This window comes from Calypte anna, chromosome 7, assembly GCF_003957555.1.
Source record: "Calypte anna isolate BGI_N300 chromosome 7, bCalAnn1_v1.p, whole genome shotgun sequence".
Taxonomy (NCBI): domain Eukaryota; kingdom Metazoa; phylum Chordata; class Aves; order Apodiformes; family Trochilidae; genus Calypte; species Calypte anna.
The window spans coordinates 34778408-34806075 of NC_044253.1; the positions used below are offsets into that span (position 1 = coordinate 34778408).

Sequence of the window (27668 nt, forward strand, 5' to 3'; positions counted from 1 at the left end):
TACAGTTTGTACATTTTTCTTATTTATTCAAAAGCTAGGGGATGACAAAAAGGGTTAAAATGTTTTATGCCACCTATTTATTACATAAACAAATACTTAATCCAAAGGGACTCGTTTTACAAGCCCCTCTGTCCAAAAACCACACACAAATTAGGTTTTATACACAAATGTTTATTTCTCAAATAAACTTCCCCTTTAAACACAAGGAATGAAATCTAAATCTTCATAAAGATGAAGCCAAAATGAAATCCCTCCAGTACATGGTAATCACTGTTTTCTTGGTCACTACTGGCTTGAACTGTTTAACATCAAAAAACAAGGACATATTTAAAAAATCATGCTACTGGATTCCTAGCTCTGCCTCTGACCAGCTCTAGACTGATCTCAAATATTTTAAAATTTTACATCAAATCTGAAGCATTTAATTGACAAACAGCTGTGCCTTAAACACAAACAACTGAATAAGAGGATTATAAGATGTAATCAAGTTCATAACGAATATAGGTGTTCTTTTCATCATTATAGATTCTGGGGTAATGTGAAATGAGAGCATCCTGTGATCCGATGTAGATGGAGTTATAAATCTTCCAATAAACGTCTCTGACTTTCCTGGCAGGATGGAACAAACCCTAGAAAACAGAATGGGACAAAATGGTTTTTAGAAGCTTTGCCTGCTAGTGAATTGAATCCACTTTTGCACAATAAGCTTTTTAAAAAGGAATTCTTGTAAATAACACCACTTAGAACAAAGTGGGCACACTGAATGTGTCATTCCCAATTTTTGTGACTATCTAAACTAGCAAGTAGTAACAAGGTATTATTTACAGACCCTATGAGGAGAGGCTGAGAGAGCTGGGGCTGTTCAGCCTAAAGAAGAGGCGGCTCAGGGGAGACCTCATCACTCTCTACAACTCCCTGAAAGGAGGTTGGAGCCAGGTGGGGGTTGGGCTCTTTTGCCAGATGACTTTCAACAAGACAAGAGAGCATGGTCTTAAGTTGTGCCAGGGGAAATTTAGGTTAGATATTAGGAAGAATTTATGGAGAGAGTGATCAGCCATTGGAATGGGCTGCCCAGGGAAGTAGTGGATTCTCCGTGTCTGGAGCTATTTAAAAAGAGACTGGATGTGGCACTCAGTGCCATGGTCTAGCAACCGCAACGGTGGTTCAAGGGTTGGACTTGATGAGGTCTCTGAGGTCTCTCTGAGGTCCCTTCCAACCCAGCCAATTCTATGATTCTATGATTTAGAGGCAGATTTTATCATCTTTTCTGAAGAGAAAATTTCCATGAAAGTGTTTCTAGCTGTGTACTGTTCTATAAAAAAAAATAAAACCTGCTGAGCTACACTGGGTTGGGATTGAGTCTTATCTCTGACTCTGCTAAGGGTGATCTGTGCAAAGCATCCTGGAGAGAAATGTACAACAGAAATTACAAAACTTGAAAAATAACTTAAAAAAACACAATGTGCAAGAGAGGCTTCTCTCACCTTCCTACCGATGTCAGCATCTTTGTGCTGAGGTGCCCATGTAAAAAAACCACACACTGAAATTCCCTGTCTGCAAGTAACAAAATCCTGTCACTTTTTCCCTGCATCACTTTCTTCCTTGCTTCCCACATGTGTTTAAATTCTGTAGCCAAAGCAGCAAGAACTGCTACATGCAGACACATGTAACACAGAAAAGGAGATTTTATCACCACATGCACATTTATAAAGGTGAATAGTATTGATGTTAGGCTATAAATTCTGATCAACTTCATGAATTACTGAATTCCTTGGTACAGAATGCCACGTTTAAAGAATCCTTGCAAGGCCATACCTGTAAACAATACTGCAACATTCTGCAGGGTCCAATAGCAACTCTGAGGCCCTCCAGAGCCCCCATAACTGCCTGAATGACGTGAGGGGAGGTTTCAAACACGTTAGGCCACACGTAATTTAACAAATGATTAAGAGAATCTTCACAGCCAAACCCATAAACACCAAGAGACATGTGTTGCACCACAGCACTGGCTGTTTGCCTGTGTACAAGGTCCCTGCAAAGAGAAAAATGGTTTGTTGAGAAACTATATTTAGGAGTAACATGGCTGGAGAAGTGCAACATTTCTTTTCAGTAATGTTGTTTTTTTAAAGCACTAATATGTAATTTTGCAGAGTAACAAATATCAGTACATTAAAACATGGAGTTCTCTGACAAATTACTCCAGTTCTGCCACTAAAGTACTAAGAACAGAAATTATTAAAAGTGGTTTGAATTTGAGAAGCCTTGGCTCAAGATGCTTGTATCATTGCACTCTTTAAAAGTATTAGTAATGAGTATATAACCTGAATTATCTGCAGGCAATGGCCTCCAGATTATGCTGGTCACTTAACAGAAAACAAGGACAATATTTGCCATCATAAAGACCCAGCTAGTTCCTTAAAATATGACTACAGGAAACTGTACCACAGATAAAGAAATGCACCCACCTGTCCATTAAAGCATCTTCAAGCAATGGGGTCACAGCATAAATGTAATCTTTTCCCATCTCTCCAATGTATTCAAACAGGAAAGAAAGAGATTTTAACACCCCATTCTGGACATTCAGCTCTGGAACTCTGTACTCATTCATGAGTGCAGGCAGCACTGTGAAAGGTGAGCATGTTTCAGCTACAATAGCAATGGCTACTGTAGTACATACTCTGTTCTGCCTTTCCTGTACTTTCAGGTTATTTAGCAGGGTAGCCAACACGTCGTGAGGTCTGGAAGAGATAACAGGAGGTAACATGTCCACATCAATAGATTCAAAGAGGATTTGGAGAAAAAGAGTTGAGTTTCAAAGAGCAAGTGGCAGGAAAGCATGGCTTAGCCCTTAAAAAAAAGACTACATAAACCACAAAACTGAAAAGCACCTTAAGCAACTGGATGATCTTACTTTCATAGCCAACTTTTACAATAGCTGTGTTCTCCCACAAAGAGTGAAGTCAAGTCTACATATTTAACATGTTAAATGCAGAGAACTTTGAATACTTCCCATCAGAAGTCTCACAATCATCACTGTTAGATGACTGTGTGTAGGAGTGGATGATTATTAAACCAACTTACCCAATAGCTTTTGCAATGTAACCAAAAGTGTTCACTGTGGCTCTGCGAATGGCTTTCTTGTGAGCTTTTAATAATTCAAGCAGTTCAAAGCAGATCCTCATCCATTCTCTTGCAGAAACATATTCTGCACCTCTGAAAAAGAAAAATGTGAATTGCCTCTTCAGTGCTGTCAGATGTTTTTAGAATAAACACAAATAGCAGCAACTATTAATTTGTTATCAGGAGAGGGATACTGCTTAAACAACTTAATTAATCAGGTATTTCTTATCAATTAGACCTTCACTGGTTAGCAGCTTACTCAAAATTTATTATATTTTATGCATGCTAAGTTTCCATAAATGGACAAACACTTCTTTAAAGTAGTTTGCAAAATAACAGAACTACAATACTTTCAACACACCATCTGCTGAATATCTCATCTCAAGCTTTATGAACAATTTAAGAAATATCATGAAATATGACAATAAATACCTTGATGCTCAGCTTTAGCTTTTACAACAGCAATTGCCCTCACAGACAGGGTCAAATGCTTATCATTAATCAGCTTACCTGTCTGCAATACGCCCAACAAGATCAATACAATTTTCCTGTACTTTCTCATGTCTGTTCTTCAAAATTGGTGTGAGCCGTGGCAGTAGATCTTTGATTGGTGGGGTCATCTTGTGCATACCTATGGAGTTCAAAGAGGCAGAAAGAGTTGTAGTTTGTCCTTAAGTTTTCCTCCTGAACATGTAAGTAATTAATACGCTAACATACCTATAACATTCACAATGGCCTTAAGTGCTCCAAGGATGCTGCCCAGGACTTCAGGATACTCTTCACCCAGGTACTCATACAACACAACACCCAAGTGTCCCATCAGCTTTTCCTACAATCGGGTAAAAACATTTAGAAATTATTTTCCAGTTCCCTCTCATGACTACGACCACAGCACAGCAGAAGCCAATACCATACCTCTTGACAAGTCTTCATGACAACTGCAGTACGAGAGATGAGGTCAGCAGCTTGCTGCCTGACTTTGGCTGATTTGTTGTTCAAACGCCACAGAACCGTACCACAGATCTGTGGCAAGTAAGGTTTAACTCTCTTCCCCAGAGCATTCACCACTGTGCCAAAACCATTCAGCATCACAGAATCCTGAGTGGAAAAACAAGGCAGGCAAAAATCAGACCAACAGCAACACTGCATTTTAACTGAACTTGACAAAAATCAGATCAATAGCAACATGGCATTATAACTGAACTCGACGTCAGTTAAAAAATTGCTATTAAAATGCTCAACATTTTAATCCAAAATGCTAGTTTTGGGATGAAAGCACTGACATCTTAAAAAAGATTCTAAAAACTTCACTTAGAAGCATCTGTTTCTGTGTAACTACCAGTGAACTAGCCTACAACTAAAGTAAAATAAGCACTAAATGCCCTTAACCATACCTCTGTGGTCTGTTCCTGGAAGGCATACAGGATACCATCAATCAGTTGTTCTTCTAGTTTATGATCAATGTCTGCTGCTCCCAGATTTCCCATTATCTTCTCAATTGTTTCCATGACCATTTTTCTGTACTGCTCAGCCTCATCTTTCAGGTCGTCCACAATTCTAGAAATTATTTCTGCTGCTCCAACTTTGTTTGCCAGCTCCACGGTTGTATCAACCAGCTGAAAGACACAAATGTTGAGTCAGCAAATGCTGTTAAAATCTACTTTCTGCATCTTGAAAATAGATTTCCCCAGCCTGAGGAGGAGAAACAGCATCATCCACATCAACTGCACTGCAAACAACAGTTTTTAATATCACCCAGTGTTTTAAACAACCCAAATGGGGGGAGCTACCCAGCCTTAAAACTGATGTAGACTCACATTCACAAGTGTAAAATGTCTTCATAGCCTCCTAACAACCTGTGAGTATCCTAGTTATGCAAATTTTAAATGTCAAAATTCAGTTTCAGGACATACAAGAAAAAGCAAAGCATCTAGCCTGAATAAACATCCTAATGTCAATTTTGTCCTACTGTAAATAATTTTCTAATTAAAAAACCCAAAAATACCTGTCTGTAATTTCTTCTGTCCAATGCCATTCTGTGCTGCCAGAAGTGTTTGAAAAAAGGTGGCAAGATTTCTGTTTTAATGTAGTTTGCTTCAACACCATCTGTACCACAGCACTGTTTTACCACCTGTCAAGAAATAAAAATCAAATAATTTTAATTCAGTGTAGGGTTTGGGGTTTTGAGAGGTCAGGAGGTGGGTTTGTTTTTTTCTTTTTGCTTGGGGGTTTGTTTTGTTGTTTTGTTGGGTTTTTTTAAGAAAAAATACTAATGCTAAGCAATCACTCTGACATACCTTCAACACAATTTTTTTCATCTCTTCGTCAGGAGACTGGAACTCTCTGATAAGGATCAGCATGACTTCTCTGGTGTAATAGTTGGCATACTCAGCATCCATGAGTGGAATCAGGTAACCAATAGCCTTCAAAAAGGCAGCCAAACCCTATTTAAATGAACAAACATGTCTTAAATGAGTTACAGAAGGTATACATCTACTTTATTTTAAACTAAAGAAAGTATTTAATTTAATAGAATTTAATAGAATCATAGAATTGGCTGGGTTGGAAGGGACCTCAGAGATCATCAAGTCCAACCCTTGATCCACTCCCGCTGCAGTTCCCAGCCCATGGCACTGAGTGCCACATCCAGTCTCTTTTGAAATATCTCCAGACACAGAGAATCCACTACTTCCCTGGGCAGCCCATTCATAGAATCATAGAATCATAGAATCCTTGGGGTTGGAAGGGACCTCGAAAGATCATCTAGTCCAACCCCCGCTGCCAGAGCAGGGCCACCTAGAGCACTTCCCTCTCCAGAAAGAAATTCTTTCTAATCTCCAACCTAAACCTCCCCTGGCACAACTTGAGACCCTGCCCTCTTGTCTTGCTGAGAGTTGCCTGGGAAAAGAGCCCAACCCCCCCCTGGCTCCAACCTCCTTTCAGGGAGTTGTAGAGAGTGATGAGGTCTTCCCTGAGCCTCCTCTTCTCCAGACTGAACACCCCCAGCTCCCTCAGCCTCTCCCACTCTTTCCCGGCTCCCTTCCCATTCTCTCTCTCCCCGCTCCTATCCCGCTCTTTTCCCGCTCCCATCCCTCTCATTCCCGGTTCCCTTCCTGTTCTTTCCCAGTTCCCGCTCCCACTCGTGCCTGAGGTAAATAAGGGACACGTCTCAGACATACCTTTCCTCTGTGCTGACGTATACCCTTCCATAGAGGCTTCAGAACAGAATCAAATGACTCAATACCATAGGGTGTAGCTGCCTCAGCCAAGGCAGCAATAGCCAAAGCACTGATGGTACGGACTTTCTGCTGCTCATCCACCAGACCTGCAGAAAAATAACACTGTTTAGCACCACTTCTTGTGACTTCACCTTCAAAACAGCAAAATTAGAGAGGCACCATAAAAGGGATTAACTTATTTTCATGAAAACCGAAGTCAGGTGCACTGTGTCTCAGTGTCAAAAGACCACACAAAACAAGGACCTTACTATCACTGTGACTCACTGGGGTAATGGAACATTTCCCAAGTATAAAGTGAGTAAAAAAAAAACAACTTTTTACCTGGGAAAGCAGAACTTACCATGTTCAATAATTTCAACCAAGCTCCTGAGATGAGGCAAGATAGCACAGCCCATAAGAATAGCAATCTGCTGCACAATCTTGATGCCAGTGTGTCTAGCCTGCCAGGACTTCTTGCTTTTACAGACAGCCTTCAGGAAGGGTAACAGAGAAGGAATGCCCAAAGCAGACGCAACAACAGCAAAGGCTCGAGCTGTTGTGTTTCTGACATACTCATCCATGTTATCAATATCAGGTCGCATGGTGGAGATCATTGTTGCCAAACCAGCAGCCTGAAGGAAGAACATGCAGAATGTAGTAATTAGATCTATGAACAGCACAGCTGGTTCTCCTGCCATGCCTATAAATATGGAGCTGTACATGAGGCACCTCAGTGCCTTAACAAAGGATGGAACTTTACCTTTGCCAAGTTTGAAATAATTTCTCTGCCTTCCACTCTAGCATAGTAGTCTTCATCAATCAGCAGTGGCTCAATGACGACAAGGATCTGAAAAAGATGAACAAATTCATATTTCCTTTCATTAATAATTTTTATTGTTCTCATGGCCCTATAGGAGTCCATGGATCCAAGCTTAAAGCTTTATGATAACTGGGAAAAATTTAAATCTAAGATGATCTCTTTACAGCTCTTTGTCTCCGAAGCACCTACCCTGGAGATATGATCTAGATCAGACACCCTGCCCACTCCCAAGTGTGCATATTTCATTTTTACATCATGCCTTAATACTATGAAGGCCACACTTTGATCATACCAGAAGAACTTAAAAGTTTGGCTTCAGAAGAAACACAAATGCCTGTTAAAACAACACGGCAGCATCCTCTTCATAATATGCAAATAAAATACACACTTCTCCCAGCAATGACCAGAAAAAACAGAAATTGAAGATGGAGTGGTGAAGTGCAACAGACCTTGTGTACATATGGTCGGACCAAATCATCCAGTTTGTAAAGAATTCTGTCAATGACTTTGACCAGCAAGTGGCGCTCCTGATCTTCAAGGGTTGGTGACATCAGCAGAGGCAGAATCTGATTAAACAATGGCCCTGCCCCAAATTCGCGAGCTTTATCAGTAATCTGTCTCAACGCAGCCTAAGGAAAAAAAAAAATAAAACAGCCTATCAGTTACACAAAGGGAACAATACTGAACAATTACAAACCAGGTACATGTTGACCAAGTTACAAGGTAATTCACTGAAACCAGAGGCTTCAAATTACTTGCTCCTATCACTGTAAAACTTTAAACAGTTTTATGCTGATCTGTTAAAAGAAGGAATCAGTGAAGAGAAGCACCCTGATGTTAGCTTCCAGATGTTCAGTTTTCAAACAAAAAAGCTAAGCTGTTCTTATACTAAGACCTGTTCTAATACTAAGAATGGCTCCATGTGAAAACTAGCTTATACAGCATCTAGGCAGCTTGGTGACAATTAAAACAAAACTGTGCAGAAAAAACTGCTTATCTTTTGCATAGTGTGCAAGGCAGAACCTTAACTAAGAGATTGACTTCTAATTTGAGTGTAAGAAGCATGAAAATGATGAAAAAAATTTAAGAAAAAAGCACTAAAATCTAGTTTATCATAGCTGTAAAAAAATTGTAAAGCCTATATACAACTTAGTGACTGATAATATTGTACAAAGAGCAAGAACACTAAATTGTATTGAATGACAAAGAAAAAGCAACACACAGGAGAGGAAGAAAACGCTGAAAATATATACAAGTTTAGGAGATTATCTTAAAGAGAATCCCACAGAAAACAAACTAAACCTGAAAAAAGAGATTTCTGAAAAATGGAATTCCTGAAAGCACCTGACAAAGCATCTTACCTTTCTCATGGGAGGTGTGCCATTCTTTATTTTCAGAAGTAATTTCATTATTTTTCTCTCCTTCTGTTCTTCAGGACTCAGAGTTGATTCATCAACATCAACCTAACAAAGAATTCCAGACAAAGAAAGAAGCATTATTACATACTCAGAAGAAAGAAGGAAACTTCATGTGGTACAAGCAAACTCTCACTTACCAGCAGTTTATCAAAATACTGGATATCATCTGGCTTTAGGAATGGGAGATTACCAGAGGGCTGGTCATTAACACTTTTCATGGTCCTGTCTTCTGTCTGCATGTGGAATCCAGTCATGCCACCCAAAGGTGTTGGGGTGGCTGTCAGCTTACGAGCTGGAGTGCGAATCGGTACGTACCCAGCTGGTGGGGGAAGAACCTACAGAACAAAGAATAAAATGTACCTTATCCTTATAAAAAGAGGGGAAAAAAATCAAATACAAAGCTTAAATCTTCCATTTTATTTGTCTGGGGATTTGTACAAGTGTTATTCCATGTTCACAGGAGAAACAAACTGACCATGGCAGCTTGTATTTGTGCTTATCCTGTATTGGTATTTCAGAACTTGCTCTGCTGAGAGCTTGGGTGTCTTCATCAACACACCATACTTTTTGGTTTAGAATCTGTGCACTCTCCTCTAAGTTTTTCTACATCTGGACTTTGTATTGTTATCAGTCCATTCAGAGCCTTGACAGGCACTCCCAGCATTGAGAAGCAGAGTAACAGCTGCACTTGGAGATCACCTTTATTTCTCCCTTTCTAATGAATTTACAATAAATCAGAAACATCTATAATCAATACTTAATGTGAAACATCCTACTTCTGGGACAGCTTGATTAAAAAAAAAACAAACTTAATTAAAAAAAAAATTTCAATATCCCCTGGCAGGAAAAAAAACCCACCTCCATCCTGCTCTGCTGTATTTTAATCCAGATGTATTACCTTGTATCCTTCTGGAAACATAGCATCCAGTTCTTCATCAGAAAGTGGTCTGTTTCTCTCATCAATTTCCCTTTCCCAACGCCAAGCCTGCAGCTGTTCAGGAGTCATGCTCATGATATGACCTTTATTCAAAGTGAAGAAAAAAATTTAAAGGTTTTAAAAAAAATTCTGTATCTTACTTAACCTTAAAACAGTCGCTTGAACCTAAGTTTTCCATAGCCCTTGAAATCTATAGCCAGCAAGACATAAAACTTATGGAGTTTTCTGTAATTTTTTACCAACACTAAACAGGAACAGACATAAAACCTGAGCCTTGATTCCCCTCCAGAACTGCATTGATGTGAAAATTAAAAATAGTAAATTGAGCACATGCTAATTGTATAAATGGGAGAGTATGTCAGGCAGGAATCTATTTCAAAATCCAATATAAATGTAAATGCTTTATCCCTCCCCTCCAAAAAAAAAGTGAAGCCTGAGAGAATGGACTGTGCTTACCTGGTGTGGGAGTTGCCATGTTCATAGCTGGTGTCCCAATGGGTGTTTTTCCAGGTGTCAGAACAGGAGTGCTGCCACCCATCTGGCTAGCAGGGGTTTCATCCCAACGGGACTTCCTTTTGCTTGCTCCTGGGGTTGGTGTCTCCCCAATGGAGTCACCACCTCTGTCTGTACGAGGTGTCTCAGCCCATCCACTGCCATGTCCAGGAGTATCTGAGGGAAAAACAAACCACTTTTGTTTAGAAAGCTGAACAGTACATACTCCCAACTATAGAATCCATATCTAAACCCATTTTCTGTATCTTCAGGCCTACACAAATCAACAAGTATCAAATAAACAAGTGTACACTAGAAAAAAAAAACAAAACTACTTTGAAAAAACACAAGTACGACATTAAAAACATCCAGGGAACTTCATTTTATGAAAAAGCATGTCATTTTCTTGCTGAATCTCAGCATAAAGGTAAAACTATAGAAAAATACAAAAGAATTTGGATATTCTAACAACTTAAAGTAGTCCACATCCTACCCTGGTGAAAGCATTAGGAGCAGTGGTGTTTCACTGTTCTCTAACACATGAGCTTTGTTAATTTAGGCAGGTGAGAAAACGCTTCCAAAACTTGTCTTAATTCTCACCTCTTAAAAAAAAATTAAGGCTGAAAACAACACACTAAAGTATCACAAGAAGCAATTCACTATGAATTCCTTTACCCACTAAAATCCCAACTTGCTGCAGTCACTAGATACAGCACAACACTTGGATTAAATTTTGGAGCTGAGGTGAGTTAATCTAACAGGCAGATGACCAAAACATCACCTCACATCAACCACTAGATGTCAGGATACAGTTATTTCTTGCCTGACTCTATTCACTCAAGGTGAAAAAAACCCTGTACAGTTAACCATTCTCCATTTCCCAGTTCATCTGAAATACCTCTTTCTGTTTTAGGTGTTTCATCCCATCGATTTTTCCGTGCGCTGGAAGTGGCCCCTCCGTGGCCTGGCGTGGCATGACCTGGGGTGTCCCGTCCAGGTGTTGCAGCTCCTGCTGGTGTGTGACTGGGAGTTGGATCCCAAATTTTGGATCCTGGGGTGGCACCAGGAGTTTCGCTACCCTTTGCACGACCTGGAGTTTCATCCCACCGCAGAGATGGTGTGTGCCCAGGAGTCTGTGAAAGACAAAACCAGAGCAATTTCTCATGCAGTACAGAAAATAGTGGTAGTTGCTCTTTTTTAAGGAAGAAAGATCTGATGTTTGAGAGGACTGACATTAATAATGCTTTCTGTAGATAAGCTGATGATAAAGCACTCAGATATTACCTCTGCTTGATCCCAGCTGGATAATTTCTTAGGTGTAGCACCAGGAGTCTGATCAGCTGTCTGATCCCAACGCCGTTTGCGTTTTGAAGGCGGCTGAGATGCGGCTCCATTGACGACTTTGAGCTCTCCAGCTTTAGCTTTTTCAGCTAGCTGCTGCCTAATTTCCCTCTGTTCAAACCCAAAAGACAAGGGTAAGACACGTTTCCCAAGAAGGCCTCTTCATGTAACACCTTTAAAATCTATTTTTCACCTGTATCTTATCTTCTCATCCTATTTTCTTTTAAGGTTTTGTTCCAATCACATGCAATCAGCTACTGTTTTAATTTCAAGTTTTTTCTCTTTCCACATTTTCCTATACTGACAGATCAGCTGTGGAGGTTCTGATCAGGTTTGGAGGATCTCTTTTAAAATTAATTTCTTATAAAAATTAATTTCTTATAAAAGCCATTATGAAAACAAACGTAAATCCATGAACTCTGAGTGTCAGGTTTCTGCTACTTATATTCATGCCTTAAAATCATTACACAGCTGCTTAATGAAGTTCTACTCCAGTAAATTAAAGGTGCATGAGCTAAGAAATGTGTTCACGTGGGTTATACCCCCACAACATTAAAAAACCCCTGAAATTTGTATGTGACATTCTGAGATGACATTTGCTAAGACAGCAAAGTAACCCAGACTGCTTTTCACTTCCATGAACAGTAAGAATGTTAAAATTATGAAGTAATTCTTCAATTAAGGCAAACCAAACAGGGTAAATCAGTATATATCTAGAGGTCACTGGAACTACAAGATTTTGCTCAAAAATGTTACAGTAGGTATTACACAGAAATCTGAATGTATTACCTGTATCTTTTTGCCTATACAAATGAATTTTAAACAGACATGAGCAAGGCAGGTTCCTTTCCTTTTTTTCTTAATATTTAAAAACAACTGTCAATCAGACCAATTCTTACAACTGCAGCATCTGTTGTTAAGTGCTTCAAGAAAAGCCTTTTAAAACCCACTCAGATTACTTCACACAGAGCTCAAAACAAACACCTCTAACTCTGAATACCCCTCACCCCAGTGACTGTTAAGTTTTTGTCTCTCATCCTCTCTCTGTGAGAAAATAAGCAACCAGAAGTCCAAGAGGTACAAAAAAAAATCCAGATTAAAATATACTGAAACTATTTCTCCCTCCATTACTTAGGTATTATACAGAACAGATGCTTTTCAGAATTTCCATCCTTATGTTCTACTGATGTTCAACACATGAAGACCAGGATTTTCCAAAGAAAGAGATTTTAAAGTCAAGACAAAAAGTCATGGCAATTCTCTTCCCACTTGCCTAACACGCTTTTAAGAGGCTGTAAAACAAAACCAAGTGGAAAACCCCCTGTACACACCTCTTCTTTTGTTAAATGCTGTTCACGCATAACATCCATGTATGTTCTGGCATTCATTTTAGGATCTGGTGTCTTCCCTCCTGCAGAAGAGAACAGCAACAGGAATGGAGCACAATGAGTACAGGATAAGCAGAAACTGCTGATTTTTTTTCTATTGTCCTGCTCTAATATTATATTATTCCATGATCATTTAATTTTACTTTTTGATTGAAAATTTTAAAAATTACATGTATCTTACGTTTATTCAGTTTGCTGATCAATTTAACCTGTTTGAACACAAACATGGCTACTGCAGTTTCAAACAAATATTTTTTAAAGCAGATATAAATGATAAAATGACAGCACAGTTAAAGAGTCTTCAGAAGTGATGGGTTCCTGGGTTGCTAATCCGGAATACGTACACTTTCGTGCCTTTGTCTCCATCAGCAGTTCTGACTTCAAGCAGCAGAATAGAAGCCTAGAAAATTATCTCTTTACCATTAGTAACACTTTGGAAAGATATTTATATTCAAAACATTACCTTGTGTAAGCTGTTAAATCCTAGTTGTTATCTGACTATAACTAACTACTGCATTCCTAAGCAATGCTGAAAATGTTTTACCCTAAAGACCCATTTATAAAACTCTGACAAATCTGGACACGTCTCCCAGATCCTCTAGTATGACTTTGTAAAAGGGCTTCATTAAAAAAAAACCAAAACCAAAACGAAAAAAAAAAAAAAAAACCAAACCAAAAAACAACCAAACCAACCAAACAAAAAACAAAGAAACAAAAAAACAAACACCCAAAAAGCTCTTTGATGATACTTTCCCCCTCTTCTCAAGGTACAACTGTGATTGGGAGCTGAATGCAATACAGTACATATACCACCACAATGATACTCACAGGTAATGGGTTTTGTATACCATATGTTGTTTTATGATGTTTATCTTGAGTTAATTAACCTTTAAAAGACTTTATCAGAAGCCCAACTTTAATAAAAATGAGACTTGTCAAGAAAACCACTTTTTCTTATAGAAAAATGTGCAGGTTTGCTATACGAGTGGTATAGCATTATAATTTAGGGAAAAAAACCACACTTCTTAAACATTTCTATGCTGAAGATGATTGCCCAATTGGCTGTGTCATTCTGACACTAGCTTTGATAGGACTTTCCTTTGGAATACTTTTTCACCATAATCTACACAGGATGTGTTGAACTGCACCCTTAAGAATGCAGACAGGACTGGCATATAGCAGTACTGCTGTAGGAAAGAAATTAAGGACAGTTAGTATGGGCCTGTGAATTCTGACAAAACATCTTTATATCAATTACAATTAAGCAAGTAAAATAATTAATATCCCTACTCATTCATGCAGGCTGAAATTCTAATTTGTAAAACCTGCAAACCAGCCACTAATTTCAAGCCCACAGGCACCTTTATTGCCACAAGTGAAACTCAACTCACCTGAAGAAAGTTTCTGCCAGACCCACTACACCCCTTTTCCTGGCTTGTATTCTAAAATTATCAGAACAGACTTGAACTAGTAATAGTATCAAAGTCTTATATATGCTTTTGTTTCTTTTAGCTATAGCACCTCAGTTTACATAGGATGGTAAGAATTAGGTGCTCTATTTCAAAAGCAGCCAACCCTGAACATCTATGACTCGGAATGAAAACTTTCAAGGTACTGAAAGAATCTGAGCACTCAATACACAAGTTGTTGTTCAAAGTATAATGCACAACCCAAAACAAAATGAAAAGAGAAACCTTTAACCCTTTGTGTTTCTATGGCAATGGCTCATTATTTTCTTGTCCTTCTACCTGGAAAGAAAACTTGTATTATAAAGATGAAGAATATGGCATCTAGGTTTTCAACCAAATCTCTATAAAAAGGGGATGTTTAAAATGAAACTAAGTTTATAAGCATGCCAACAAAAATCAAAGGGCTAAAGACAATTCCAGACAACAACAAATTCCATACAGGGTATAGAAAAGGCAAAAAAAAATTACCATCTGCAAAAGGATCAAGGCGCTCAGGGGAAATAATCATCATCCTCCTGTGCTTTTTGTACTCATCTTCTCGATCTGCAATCTTTTGAGGTCGGTGTTCTGCAAAAGGATCATACTAAAAACCAAAAAAATCCCATTAGCACAGGTATAAGGAGAACAAGGAAAGTGTCTGGTGACCATAAGCCTGTATGCACTTTCCGTGTTACTGAAAAGGCCTCTATTTTTCAGCTCAGCTACACTGAAATGTCAAAGCTCTAACTGGAATTTTTTTCTTCTTATGTAACTTCTGACAAAAATTTGCTATTTTTAGAAGTTTATCCACTTGTTACAGAAGCAACTTTTGTGCAGGGGAACTTAACGTTACCTCAAATACTTTTATTTAACAGAAAAACACTCCAGGAATATAAAACCTAAGTGATTACATTTTCTTTATAAAAACAGAAGCATTACAGACATAAATTTCCCAGTTATTTCCATTTTTTTAAGTGTGTATCAAAACTATTTTTAATAGTTTGGTCTCTATGCCCACTTGGCCCTTACATGCAGAAGTGCCAATTTTTACCACCCTGCAGCATTCTAAACTCAAACAGAAACATGTTTTCAGCACATTAAAATACTATAGCCCTTTACATGCATCTTCTTCTAGTTCCAGAAGGCAAATAAAACTGGTTTAAAAAAAAAACTATTAATACCTGCAACAACATTTATTTTTTTTTATTTTGTTAAAGTGGTACCTGTTCAGTAGACTGAGGGATGTCATTAAGCAATGCCACTGGAGCATGGTACCCTGGCTTCTTCTGGCCAAGCAAACTTGTGGAAGGGTAATCATCATCATCCTGTCAGTAAAAAAAAAAATGGTAAATTTGTCATGTTGTTGTTACATTCAGATCAAGTAATGTCAAATAAATATATTTTGGTCATAGAAAAGATGAGAATGGAGCACTGGAATAGTTAATTACAAGTTCTAGCAAGCTTTCTCATATAGCTTGCTTTATGAAAGTCCTGAACCAGATAAACCTACCCACATCACTAAAAAGACAACTTCTCTCTACAAGACTCAAGTGTTGTGCAATGTGCTGAATTTCATCACATATCTGCACTAGTCACACAGAAAGTCTGTATTGCATATTAGCACTACTGATAGCATTCTCTAGCTGGTGCAAAGAAATTCAAAGCACTTTTTCTTAAATCCAGGTAGATGTAGAACAAACCTGCAGTAAATAACCCTATTAAACACTCCAGGAACAGTGAAAATTGTAGAAATGTATTAATTTTTATTTAGTTATGCCTTCTCAACCACCATGGCAATAACAAGTATTCAGAATGTGCAAGATGCCTTTGCTACCTATTTCCTCCCATCAGGAGCCAGCCTCTGCAATGATTTACAGCAACCCAAAAGAAGAAATGCTCGTAAAATTATGGACTGATTTCAGTGAGACAGAAATTTTTAATTAAGGAATTCCTAGAAGTCTACAAATGACACAGAGTACATCACAAAAAAGAAACACATCCAGCAGTACTAAAATGAACATAACAATCTTCCTTCCCCTTAAAGATATAATTTACTTTGTGTAAGATTGTTGTCTATGTATTTAGAGTCAGAAGTGTAGTTTGACACTCATGAAACTGAAAACGTGATGTTTTATATTAGAAGTTAACACAAAGTCATCTCATGAACAGGATACACAGGGAGAATATAATACAGTAAAAAAGACAATTCTCAAAAATTAAAATTTGAAATCAAGTAGAAACAGAAACCTTATAATAGTCACTTCACTTTGTTGGCCCAAGTTTGTTCTGTGTTTTTTTCCCAATATTATCTCTCATCTTGGCAGCAGTTAATTATTCCAGTCAAGGACACCAGTACCAGGCCACAACCTTTTTTTGTCTTCTGCTTGGGCCTACATGATTTTTAAAGCACAATCCATGAAGTACAAGCCAGACTTAGAACTTATGAGCTTCCAGAATACGACATATTTGGTCCAAAACAACTTTAAGGACAATAACTGCTTTACTTCAGTAACAGCTTTGTATTTATAATGCATACCCTAAACAAACAAATACATAAAAATAACTTACATCTTCCAATTCAGTTGCTGCAATAGAAGTGACATATCCAGCAAACCTGCTGTCACTGCCACCATAGATTTCTTGATCATAATATCCTGTGGAATCAAGGCCTACTCCTTGTGCTTCATCAAGAGCAGGTTTTTTTCCTTGAATTTCTCGAATTTGTGCTTCGATATCTGCAATAAAGACAGACAAAAAAAAAAAATCAAGTGTTTTTACACACACATAATGTGTAAAATGTTTGGCAAACTGAGGTTTTTACCCAATTATAATGATTACCTCTAAAGAAATAAACAAATCAAACACAAACTGTAAAATCACAATGTTTAAAAGCAGCTTTTCCTTAAGTTACATTATTCAGCAGACTACTTCAATTGTATGGCCTAGAGCCATTTATTCAAACCCACTGTTCATGTACCACATCTTCCAGAGACAGCAGAGAAGGTGCTGTACACCACAGTGATATTTCTCAACACTACACTAACACTACACTAACTAATCTTCTCCTTAAAAAAGCCTTTTAAAATATAATCACAAATTAACAAGCCAACTTTGCTAATTAAAAAGAAATCTGTCCAGAAGAGCTACTGCATGAGTTGTCAAATCTCAGACTATTTAATAAAACACCACTACTGTTCTCTGACATACTGCAAAGCTGTATTATCTTTGAATAAATTCAAAGGAAAAAAAACCCTAATATGCCACTAAATATCAAACTTGGAAAAAAAAAAAGGATATTTCTTTTTGGTTTGTCAGTTGAAATGTTATTTACTCATGACTACTGCTGCCTGCACCACCATCTTTGAAGAGTCTAATATTTTTCTGGATAACAAAAATCTTATACATTAACAGGACAAATGGGAGCTTTGTCATTCTTTCAACTCTCAGGACCTGATTATAATCAACTCTGCTGCTCATCTCTGACCTTACAAATCTGGTACTCCCCAAAAAGAACACTTGTCAACCCAGAAAAGAAGGAACCAAATTAAACCATGCTTTCCCCCAACCTGTTGTAATGTAACAAGAAAATAATTGACTGTAATTCAACTGCCTTCAATAAATTTAATTGTAATACAGGTATATTAAGGCACAGCTCACTGCAAAAATTATTTGTTTCCATTTGAATTTTATTTGATTCAATAGATACGTAAAAATAATTATCCACATGATGTTAATTTCAGTAATAATTATTTTCATGGCGAAAAGAATAGCCAAGAGTCACACTTTATGGTTAAAGGAGCACTAAAGTTCATGCTTGAGTAATAGGGTTGGACTGTATCATCTCAAAAGTCCCTGCCAACCTCAACTGTATTTCACCCTTTCCCATCTGAAGCAGCATTTCCTGCTACATTAACATGAGGAAAATCTGACCATTTACAAAAGCTACAGGAAATTCTCTTCACAAATTATCTTAAATCTTGACTACTCACTTGTTTTTTACTATTGATGCTCATTTCACTTACTCAAGACAAATAAACTTCACTAGATTTTTCCCACTAGGATAGCTTGAAAAAGACAGTACAATACAACATCTGCTAACAAAACCTGGCAAAAACTGAGATTAGAATATTGTTGTTTTGGGTTTTTTTTAAGGCAATATAAGGCTTATCCAAATTATTGGACCTGAAACATAAATTGGCAGAAGGCTGTGTTTGGACTTAGTGATTTGTAATTGTATTTTTTTAAATGACTGAAAGACTGCAGATCAAAATGGCTCTGTTTAAAAGCAAAGTAGCAGCCCAGTAACCTTCAAGATCTAAAGTCAAAGTTCATCCTTATCACAAACTGCCACTAATTAAAAAAAAAACAAAAAACCCCTACAATTATAAACTAAATTATGCCCCTTGTACAAAGGCACAACTTCTATAGAGGTTAACAGAATATGTAGTTTTACCTGACACATCTTTGTTAGACAGCTATGAGTGAGAACCGCAGGATTTGGTGTTCATGTACAGCCCAGAGGAATGGCTGTCAGAAACACTGACAGGAAATCTGCAGTTCCTGCAGTGGCCTGGTGGGCAAAAAAGTACACAGCAGAAAAGAGGTTCCTGTAATCATCAGGAGACCCACACACACAAGATACCTCACAGTAGCTGATAAGGAGAATCGTGCTCCAGCCAGGGAAAAAAAAAAAAAAGTTTCCATCAAACTTTTGCAGATTCCATAGAACAGGGTGACCTGAGCAGTCACCTCTGCCTTGATGAAACCTGACACAAGCCTGAACACTGCTGGCCGTGATCACCTGCTGAATCCTGCCCTCAGGCACACCCAGCTGCCCCTAAAATCCTCAGCAGCCATTACAGTGAGTCCAGAGGGGATTACAGCAAGTTCAGAACTTCAGATGCCTGTTCCCCAGCACGCTACGTCCTGGAGAAGAAAGATAAAGAAACCACTGTGGAATCCAGGATCCCTGCTTCGCCCACAGAGCCCTCTGATCATCTGGAGAGGCATCCCACACCTATCCTGTGTCACACACACTGTCACCTTCGGGCATTCATTTGTGGAGCTGTCCCAGGGCATGGGTATGGAAACAACCGACCTCAAAATACTTCTCTCACCTATTTCTTTTTTCAGTTATTTCTGTTTCTTCCAAAAAGCAAACCAAGCTCCTGGTTCTGCTTGCAGCCTGGTGCAATGCAGCACTGGGGTGAAAGGGAACACCTGAAGCCTCTGTTGCTAGCAAGGACACTACTACCAGCACTGAGTGTTTTTAGATTACAATGACATTGCTTCCTGTTTGGAAGGAGCAATTATTAGAACACAAGAATACTTTCTTAGCAACACTTTACATACAAAGGCTTTGTCCTCGTATTTTATTTGGAAAATAGCTACATCTACTGAAAAGGGTACAGATCTCATTTACTATTGGCCTTCTCCTTTAAACTGCAATGACTGCAACTGCTTGCAGAATAAGGAGCATTCCCACCTTCTCACAGCAAGACCTGCTGGGTTATCTATATCACAGAAGAAAGGCTGCATAGGGTCTAGAGAGTTAACAAATCCCCACTTACTGCCTCCATAATTTCCCTCTAACAATGTGCAATCTCTAAGTTTAAATGAAGCTCTATGAAGATAACACCCACCTGACCTGCCACAAAACCCCTTTACCCATAAGGTCTGAAAGGCCCAGAGCCTGATCAGGTTTAGAAACTTCCAGTTTAGAAAACATCATCTGTTTAGCTGGAAAATACTACTTAGACACTAAAGATGTGCTTATCTTCACTGATCTAACTGGCACTCTCTTGAAAAAGTTCACAGCCTATTTAAAACAGCACTTAAATACAAATCAAATTAAGAGAGAGTATCCACAAAACTTAAAAACACATTGTGTAGAACAAAGTGCTTGTTTGATGATATAGTCAACCAGGCCATAAACAGAAACTTCAGTCAAAGAGAAACAGTAAAGGGAGAGGGATATTTTTTAAATGAGTGTGTACAACATCCTACTGATCATTCCCTTTTCTGCATGTTAGGCTCTACTTGATACCTGCAGTTATTTTAAAACTGCTTTAACATCCACGGCTGATTTGAAACATATGTTAAGTGTTAAAGTCAACATATCTGAAGTCAAAGTCACTGAAACTCGAGCTCACATCCAGATCATAATATTTTCTCATAAAACATACAGCATTACCATACACATAGTTCTACTGGCAACACTCAGTAAGATATTATTCAGCATGGAAAAAAAAATATAAAGAATCCGACCATATACCAAAGTGGGAATTTTACAGTGTAAATAGTTACTATCTTTTAATGCCTTATCATAACTTTGCACATTTAGCCTGCCCTGTGCAGCTTCACTTCAAGCTACTTCAGCACTCTCACACACATTAGGTTTCTCTATTATTATTTAGAGTTCTTCCTTCTTTTCCGAGCAAGAAAAAAGTTATGCAAATTAAAAAACTACTTTTGCCAGTATTCAAAACTCAAGCATTTACTGAGGCTTGAAAACTGTCACTTAAAACTTTACTTTTCAGCCTAAAAAAGCCAAAGAGTTTTTCTTCAAGATAAGTAACTGAAATAATCTCAAAATGTTTCTAGATCTCTCTCAAGTTATGTTTGAGCACAACAATCAATAGATATTTAACAAACAATACAAAGATGTGAAAAATCTAAGACAATTTAATAACAAACTCTATTTGGAAAATAAGTCAGGAACTGGACTGACTTTAGTCTGGGATAGAACTTGGAAGAAAAACAATCAAGCTGTTCAGCTAATACCTCTTTGTGGGAAAAACAGCATTACATGATCATACCCACATATATTTAGCTTTTTTTATTTAACTACCTACATCCTCCCCCTTAAAGCCTGTTCAGATACAATTCTAATCAAAATACATGAAACTGGAAGCATGGAAATGTTTACATTCAATGGACCACACTTGCTTCAATAAATAAGCTATAAAGTTGAAAAAAAAATCTATTATTAACAGCTCCTTAGGTAATATGAGAGGCAGAGCACTGTAATACTCAACTGAGTATGCATCACAGCATTTAAACACAAATTTTCTCTAATTCTTCAACAATGTTCCAGAATGATAAAAACCAGATCGAATTAAACTAAACTCTAAAGAATAAAAGGCAACAGTTCGAGCTTTTCTTCATCCATCAGCTCCAATCAGGTGTGAAGTGTTAAAGAGATAAAGCCTCTCCATTTGAAAAGTTCTTTTCCGAGCAAACCTTACTGCTCCCAAAGGCGATGAATAGCTGCGTGCCCTGCCTACCCCACACCCTACAACCCCAGTCCCGAGGGGGCTTTACATCACTGAATTAGGGCTGCAAATCACCCCAGAACACAGAACACCTACCACGCACCAACAAAAACCCAAAGCAAAACCACAGCAGCAGCACAACCCTAAAAACATTTTTTCCCTTGCTAAAATGACAGCCGAGACCTCCTCACAACGCTTTTTTTGTTTGTTTTTTTCACCCTCCTTCGAGGCATTTTTCTCAGGAAGCAGCGCAGGGACGCGATGCTCAGTAACAGCTTGGGCCACGCTGGCTTCCAACCCCCCTCACCCCCCCTTCAGGACCCGCTTCCTGCGCAACCCGAACCGAGGGCTCGCTAAGAGCCCAAACCTCCCTTATTGCCACCAGGGAAGAGGAGAAAGCTCGCAGCGAGGGTTTTTTTACCTCAGCGACCGCCAGCGGGGGCGGCGAGCGGCCCAGGGGCCGCCTCTCATGGCAGCGCCGAGATCCCGCGATCCGCGCCCCCTTCGCAGAACCAGACCGAACCGGTACGGTTCCCTCCTTGTGAAGTGCTTCCCCCGCCCCTCCTCAAGCCGGGTTCCCCCACACAGCCCCGCAGGCGAGGCGGCGGCCTGGGCATGGCGACGATGACACAAGCGCAGACGCCATTACAAACAGGCCCGGCCCGCCCGGCCCAGACTCAGGGGTACAAAGAGCAACCCAAAGGCAGCAACCGAGCGCGTAGCTACAAGAGGCGCCGCGGAGAGGGGGGGGGAAAGGGGTTGTTTTTCAGAGGTTTCGTTTTTTTGTTTTTAATTTATTTTGTTTTTAATTTTTACCTTCGTGGGTCTTGGCGATCTTCGCCATTTTGTCCAGAGCGAACAACGCCGAGGCGGAACTGCCGCGGCCCCGCCGCTTCCGCTGCTGCCGCGACGCGTCAGGACGCGCTCTGCGCAAGCGCGGGGTGGGAAGGAGGGAAGGGGCGCCGCTCCATTGGCTGAGCCGCCTCCCCAAGCCCCGCCTTCCCCGTGATGGATGGCGCTGCCAGCCAATGAGAGCGCGGCTAAGCGGCAGCGGGGAGTGCGCTGGGGTGAGGGCGGAGGAGCCGCCGCAGAGCGGTGTCGGTGAGCGGTGGAGTGGCAGGGTTGGTTCTGTTCGGTTCGGTTCTGTCAGCCTGGTGAGCGGCTGGCAGCGGCGAGATGATGCACGATGAGATGGTTTTGATCTGGGGTTAATCGAAATAGAAATAAATGTAAACAGAGCGGTTCCCTGCCTCCCTACTGTTGATAAGGGACAGCGTTTCCCGGTGGCCCTCACACAAGGGTCTTGGCAGGTATCAGAATAAAGCCTATATATGGCTTTATGTATATATTATTTGCCACAAAATGGGGCGTAATTGGGTTACAGCACTTCAGGCAGAGCAATTCCATTTCAATATTTTACCAAGAGCTTGGAAGAGGGAATGGCAGCAACATTTCTGACACTGGCAGGTGACACCAAACTGGGTGGAAGAAGGAATTCAGATACATCCTACATTGATCAGCACAACAAATAATCTAAGATCTTTGGTAATAATAATATAAAGAATAAATAGTACATGCTGGAAACTGAAATCAAGTTTATTAATTCAAAATAGCGAAAATAATCAGAAAATTATCACACGTGGGTGGCTCATCAACATTCTAAATGTCTACCAGCAGCTGCTGCAGGGAAACCAGAGCTAATTCTGACCATTAAAAGTGGGATTGCATTTAAAAGCTGGAAAGCAACCATTTCACTGGACTGGGAACAGCCCAAGCCATCAGTGGAGTACAGGATGGTGGGGTTCGTTTTGAGATTCTGCAGCTCAACAAAGCCATGGACAAAACACAACACGGTCTGGGGAAAGAGAAGGAGGAATGACCACATGAAACATGACCTTGGGGGGGAAATGTAAACAGAAATACATTTATCTGTTCTGCACTAATTGTCCTCATGGAACTTCTGTGTTTTGTCTGGAAACTATGGACTTTTTTGCCCAGTCCTATTGACATAACGTAGGCACTAGCTTCAAGATCACTGCCTACAGTATTCATAGAATCATAGAATCATAGAATTGGCTGGGTTGGAAGGGACCTCAGAGATCATCAAGTCCAACCCTTTTACCACCGTTGCAGTTGCTAGACCATGGCACTGAGTGCCACATCCAGTCTCTTTTGAAATATCTCCAGGGATGGAGAATCCACTACTTCCCTGGGCAGCCCATTCCAATGTCTGATCACTCTCTCCGTAAAGAAATTCTTTCTAATATCTAACCTAAACCTCCCCTGGCACAACTTAAGACCCTGCCCTCTTGTCTTGTTGAAAGTCATCTGGCAAAAGAGACCAACGTCCACCCGGTTACAACCTCCTTTCAGGGAGTTGTAGACAGCGATGAGGTCTCCCCTGAGTCTCTTCTTCTTTAGGCTGAACAGCCCCAACTCTCTCAGCCTCTCCTCATAGGATCTGTGCTCGAGTCCCTTCACCAGCCTGGTTGCCCTCCTTTGGACCTGCTCCAGGACCTCGATATCCTTCCTGAACTGGGGGGCCCAGAACTGGACACAGTACTCGAGGTGTGGCCTCACCAGTGCTGAGTACAGGGGTATTGCTCATTACTGATCAATTAATAAATGGGTCAAATGATCAAATTTTAAATGGGGCTGATTCGGTGCACGTGCAAACCCCTGGAACCTCTCCCTCACAGCCAAGGGGTGTGAGCAAGCTAATTTTTTATTCTCACAAGTTATAGCATGGGTAAGCACAAACCTCAATAAAACACCAAGGCTGGCCACTCAGCCTAAGTTCAAAGTCCATAATTGCTTAATCATACAACAGCTTAATGGTATTTTCATAACACAGTGTGCTAGGTAATCTTGTGTAGCTTATGTACAGTTTTACTGTACAACTGCTACGTTTCTCTTCTTCTCAGAAACCTTTACAAGCAGCAAAATTGAGTCTCAACTGGACTCTTCCTCACTGCTCACTAATCCTAATCACTGCCTAATCACTGCTCACTAATCACTACCCTTGTGAAAGCTGGTAGTTCACTTAGCAGCTTTTTGAGGATTGTCCTGAAGAAAATAAAGCCAAGGTGGTGTGTATGTTGGATGGATCAACTGATCTGTACATCTGTCTGTCTGGGCTTTGCATTGATTAGTTTGCAGATTGTTGCTGAACAGTTCTGCCTGTGATATTTTAGATAACTACATGTGTTCACGTGTTCCTGAGAGCAACTCCCATTTGAAGGCACATCTTTTTCTTTTTTTTTTTTTCTCTCATTAAAACTGAGTTATTGATCTCAAGTTCTGTATTTCTAGAAAGTTTCTGTATTTCTCATAGGCCAAAAAAGGAAATACTGAGCTGCCCAGGGACATGTAAGGGTAAGGTCAAAGCAGAGAGAAATTCCCTCCTGCAAGAATTCAATGCATGTAACTATTTTAAGTAAATGTCACACGCTCAGCTTCACTATGGAGATCAATTTCCAGGGACTTTCTCTTGTTTCTTCAGCCTGAGTTCCAACTTAAGGCAAGCACAACAGTTGGAACACTGCATTATTTCTGTCATTAATCAGAATGAGGGGGCTGCAATTCCAAGGAGCACTTTAAAGTTGTTTTGGAATTTGCCACTTCCCACAGAAGAGGGGGAGGGAAGGAGGAAGGGATTTGGTTTTGAGAGCAAGAGGAGTTGTGCTGTGATGAAGCAACACAAAAATTCTTCTCTTCCCTACCACAGAATTCTGCCTGTTGCCCCAGGCTCTCTGTGCCTGCCAGGCAAATCCCTGAATATGTACTTTTGCCTCTGAATAATCTCTCTCTCACACTGCTCCCAGGAGAGATGGACAACGTAGTAACTTAGTGGTTTATCACCCCTATTTTGCCCAACATGCACTTCATGGAGGTGCCTGTACAGACTGGAAACAGAGCAAAAAGCCTGTAAGCTTTGGAGGTCTGGAATCACAGACCTGTGCCTGGAATCACACCTAAGTTACAGACCTGTGAAGTCCTGCTTTGTATAAAAGATTCAGGTCCCACCTGACAGCCAGATGAAGCTATCACCAGCTGGCACTTGGCCTGTCCTTGATGGACATTATGCCAGCAGAAGCTTCTGGCTGGCTCTGGTTCACTCAAAGAAGCCACGTTTCTGACTACACCCTCCTTGGATGCTTCCAATTTTGTTATTTGCAATCAATTTTTCTTTTTCCCCACACCCAATGCTGTGAAGACTTGGGCTGACATGATGCAAAAAAGCCACAAACCTGGTCTAAACTCTCAGTCCTTTGATTACCCCAGGTCTGTGCTCACCTTCATGTGCCAGGGACAATTTATTGACATGTCTATTGGAAAGTAGAAGTCTTAGAGAGAGGAATTATTTAACACAGCAGCAGCTATGTTTCAACTCCATGGAAACCTAAAGTTTCTCACACAATGTGAGCAAGAAAAAAAATAGAATGAATTAAAATCTCTTCAAGTCCCATTTTAGCTTGTGATGTCAAGCAGCAGTAAGGCAGAAAGGATCCTTTCTCACTGAAAAACTTGCCTCATCTAAGGTTGATCCTGTCTCTCTGCCCACTGAAAAGGGGCCTTAAAATCCCTAAGTGTTTTAAAACATAAAAAAAATAGTATAAACCTCATAAATGGATCTAAGCTGAGCCTTTCCTCATGATGGAGGTATTGCAAAAATAGGATTAAAAGAAAAAAATATTTTTTGTCATACAGCATGTTTTTCTTCCAGTATACCAGAAACATCTTGCATCTCTCTGGTGTTAAATATTTATTTGAGACAGTTTTCCTGTCAAAAGTTGGTAAATACAAATCTCGTTTCCAACAAGCAGGTATCAAGCAAGGTGGTGGTTGAGTCTACCAAAGAAAAAAATAATAAAGCAAATAAAAAAAACCAGAGTGCCCTCAGACATTCATCATCTTGTGCTTGTGATCCTTCAGTTACTCTAAATGCTAGAAGATACTAAGCCCTCCAAGAGGTGATTCCTGATGCAGAGAAGCAAGCTAGGAAACAGGTAGAGAACACATTCCCGTGAAAACACAGAACCTTGCAAATAAAAGCAGCTCTGATGGAAGTGGCAAAACACACAGATGAGAACAGTACTAAGGATTTGAGTTCTTTCTGCATTTCTGGCTTTGGTGGTTTTCCTTCTATATTGGAGAAGTTTTTTTCATGCTTGTTTTTCATCAGGTTCAATATGAAGAACATGGTGCAGAAAAGCCTATCTGGAAAACCACCATACCTTGATGTGATAAGAGCTGCTCCAACCAGTTCCAATCACCCAAACTGTGGTGTTTTTATTAATAATGAGTGGGTTTGCAAATGGCAAGGACACCGTAACGATAAGGAGGACTTTTCTGAAAAGGATGTGTATGTGGATTTACATAGTCCCTCTGTTACTCTGTTCAGAAATCTTTTCCCATGCATTCTACTTCTCTAACTAAAGTTGTTTAATTTGCATGGGATGCAAAATTCTAGTTTCATTTAATGGAATGGGTTCATCACTTGGCTGAAGGGACACGGTTGGCAATGTATCCAAGCTGTTTACCTTCTAGTGTGATGCAGACACAAGTACAAGTGAAGGATGTGTAAACACTATCAAGTGTGTTATGTCAAGAGGTGAATGGCACACCTGGGACTAAACTTTTAAAACTGCTTATTTTATGGAAATATATTTTGCAGACTTGTTTTTAAATAGCTTGTGCAACCTGTTACATCCAGTATGAAATGTGAGACCAGCAATATTTAAACATCAGCTCTTCAAGAGCAGGACAGTTGTAAAATAGGCTTTTTTTGAAGAAGGCTGCACTTGGAAGGTGAATTATCAGAAAGACCAAGTAACAATACGAGTTTTTCGTTTTCATTTGCAGCAAAACGCTACTCTCTGATTACAACCAAGCGTGTAGAGGTGCTGGTGAACTTCACTAACGCCAGTTGTTCCAACTCTAAGCTGGTCACAGGCAGAGCCTAAGCACCAGGCATACTCAACCCTCCTGCCCGAGCAGCCGCTGCTGAGGGGAAGAGACGAATGCGCGGGAAGGTCCTGCTGAGAACCAAGGGACTTTTCGGACCCACTCCCCCGCCGCAGGGAGCTCTTACCGACTGCTCCCGGGGACTCCTTCTACCGCTGACGGCGGGGGCCGCGGAGGAGAATCCCGAGTGGGTTCAATGCCTGGGGGTTCAACGCCGCCGCTGCTTCCCGGGTGTCTGAGGCGCG

General features: G+C 39.9%; 1 protein-coding gene across 4 annotated transcripts; it reads right to left on the reverse strand.

The window, feature by feature from the left end:
- SF3B1 (splicing factor 3b subunit 1) lies at positions 1–27635 on the reverse strand. 4 transcript variants are annotated; one of them, XM_030453893.1, is made up of 26 exons: positions 27551–27635; positions 22273–22658; positions 16751–16917; positions 15406–15507; positions 13079–14786; positions 12678–12757; positions 11290–11457; positions 10904–11138; positions 9970–10182; positions 9475–9596; positions 8714–8911; positions 8520–8621; positions 7608–7787; positions 7099–7185; positions 6700–6970; positions 6300–6445; positions 5418–5564; positions 5126–5251; positions 4515–4736; positions 4036–4218; positions 3838–3949; positions 3631–3751; positions 3082–3213; positions 2466–2738; positions 1816–2032; positions 1–629 (listed from the first exon to the last, which is right to left on the reverse strand). In XM_030453893.1, exons 6-26 carry the CDS (start codon positions 12732–12734, stop codon positions 471–473), a joined length of 3471 nt encoding a protein of 1156 aa, XP_030309753.1. In that variant the 5' UTR covers positions 12735–12757; positions 13079–14786; positions 15406–15507; positions 16751–16917; positions 22273–22658; positions 27551–27635; the 3' UTR covers positions 1–470. The 4 variants fall into 4 exon arrangements, with proteins under 4 accessions (XP_030309753.1, XP_030309751.1, XP_030309752.1 ...); XM_030453891.1 differs by having other exon boundaries at positions 14672–14786; positions 27551–27629; XM_030453892.1 differs by lacking the exons at positions 22273–22658; positions 27551–27635 and adding an exon at positions 21878–21992 and having other exon boundaries at positions 14672–14786.
- Between the last annotated feature and the right edge of the window lie 33 nt (positions 27636–27668).

Coding starts and splice junctions, on each gene's coding strand:
- SF3B1 (XM_030453891.1), bottom strand. CDS start 22,300: ATGGCGAAGATCGCCAAGACCCACGAAG. Junction 8,912..9,474: donor TGTTTCCAGAAGGATACAAG/GTAATACATCTG, acceptor TTTGTTCTGTAG/GTTCTTCCCCCACCAGCTGG. Junction 5,252..5,417: donor TGAAAAAAATTGTGTTGAAG/GTATGTCAGAGT, acceptor ATTTCTTGACAG/GTGGTAAAACAGTGCTGTGG.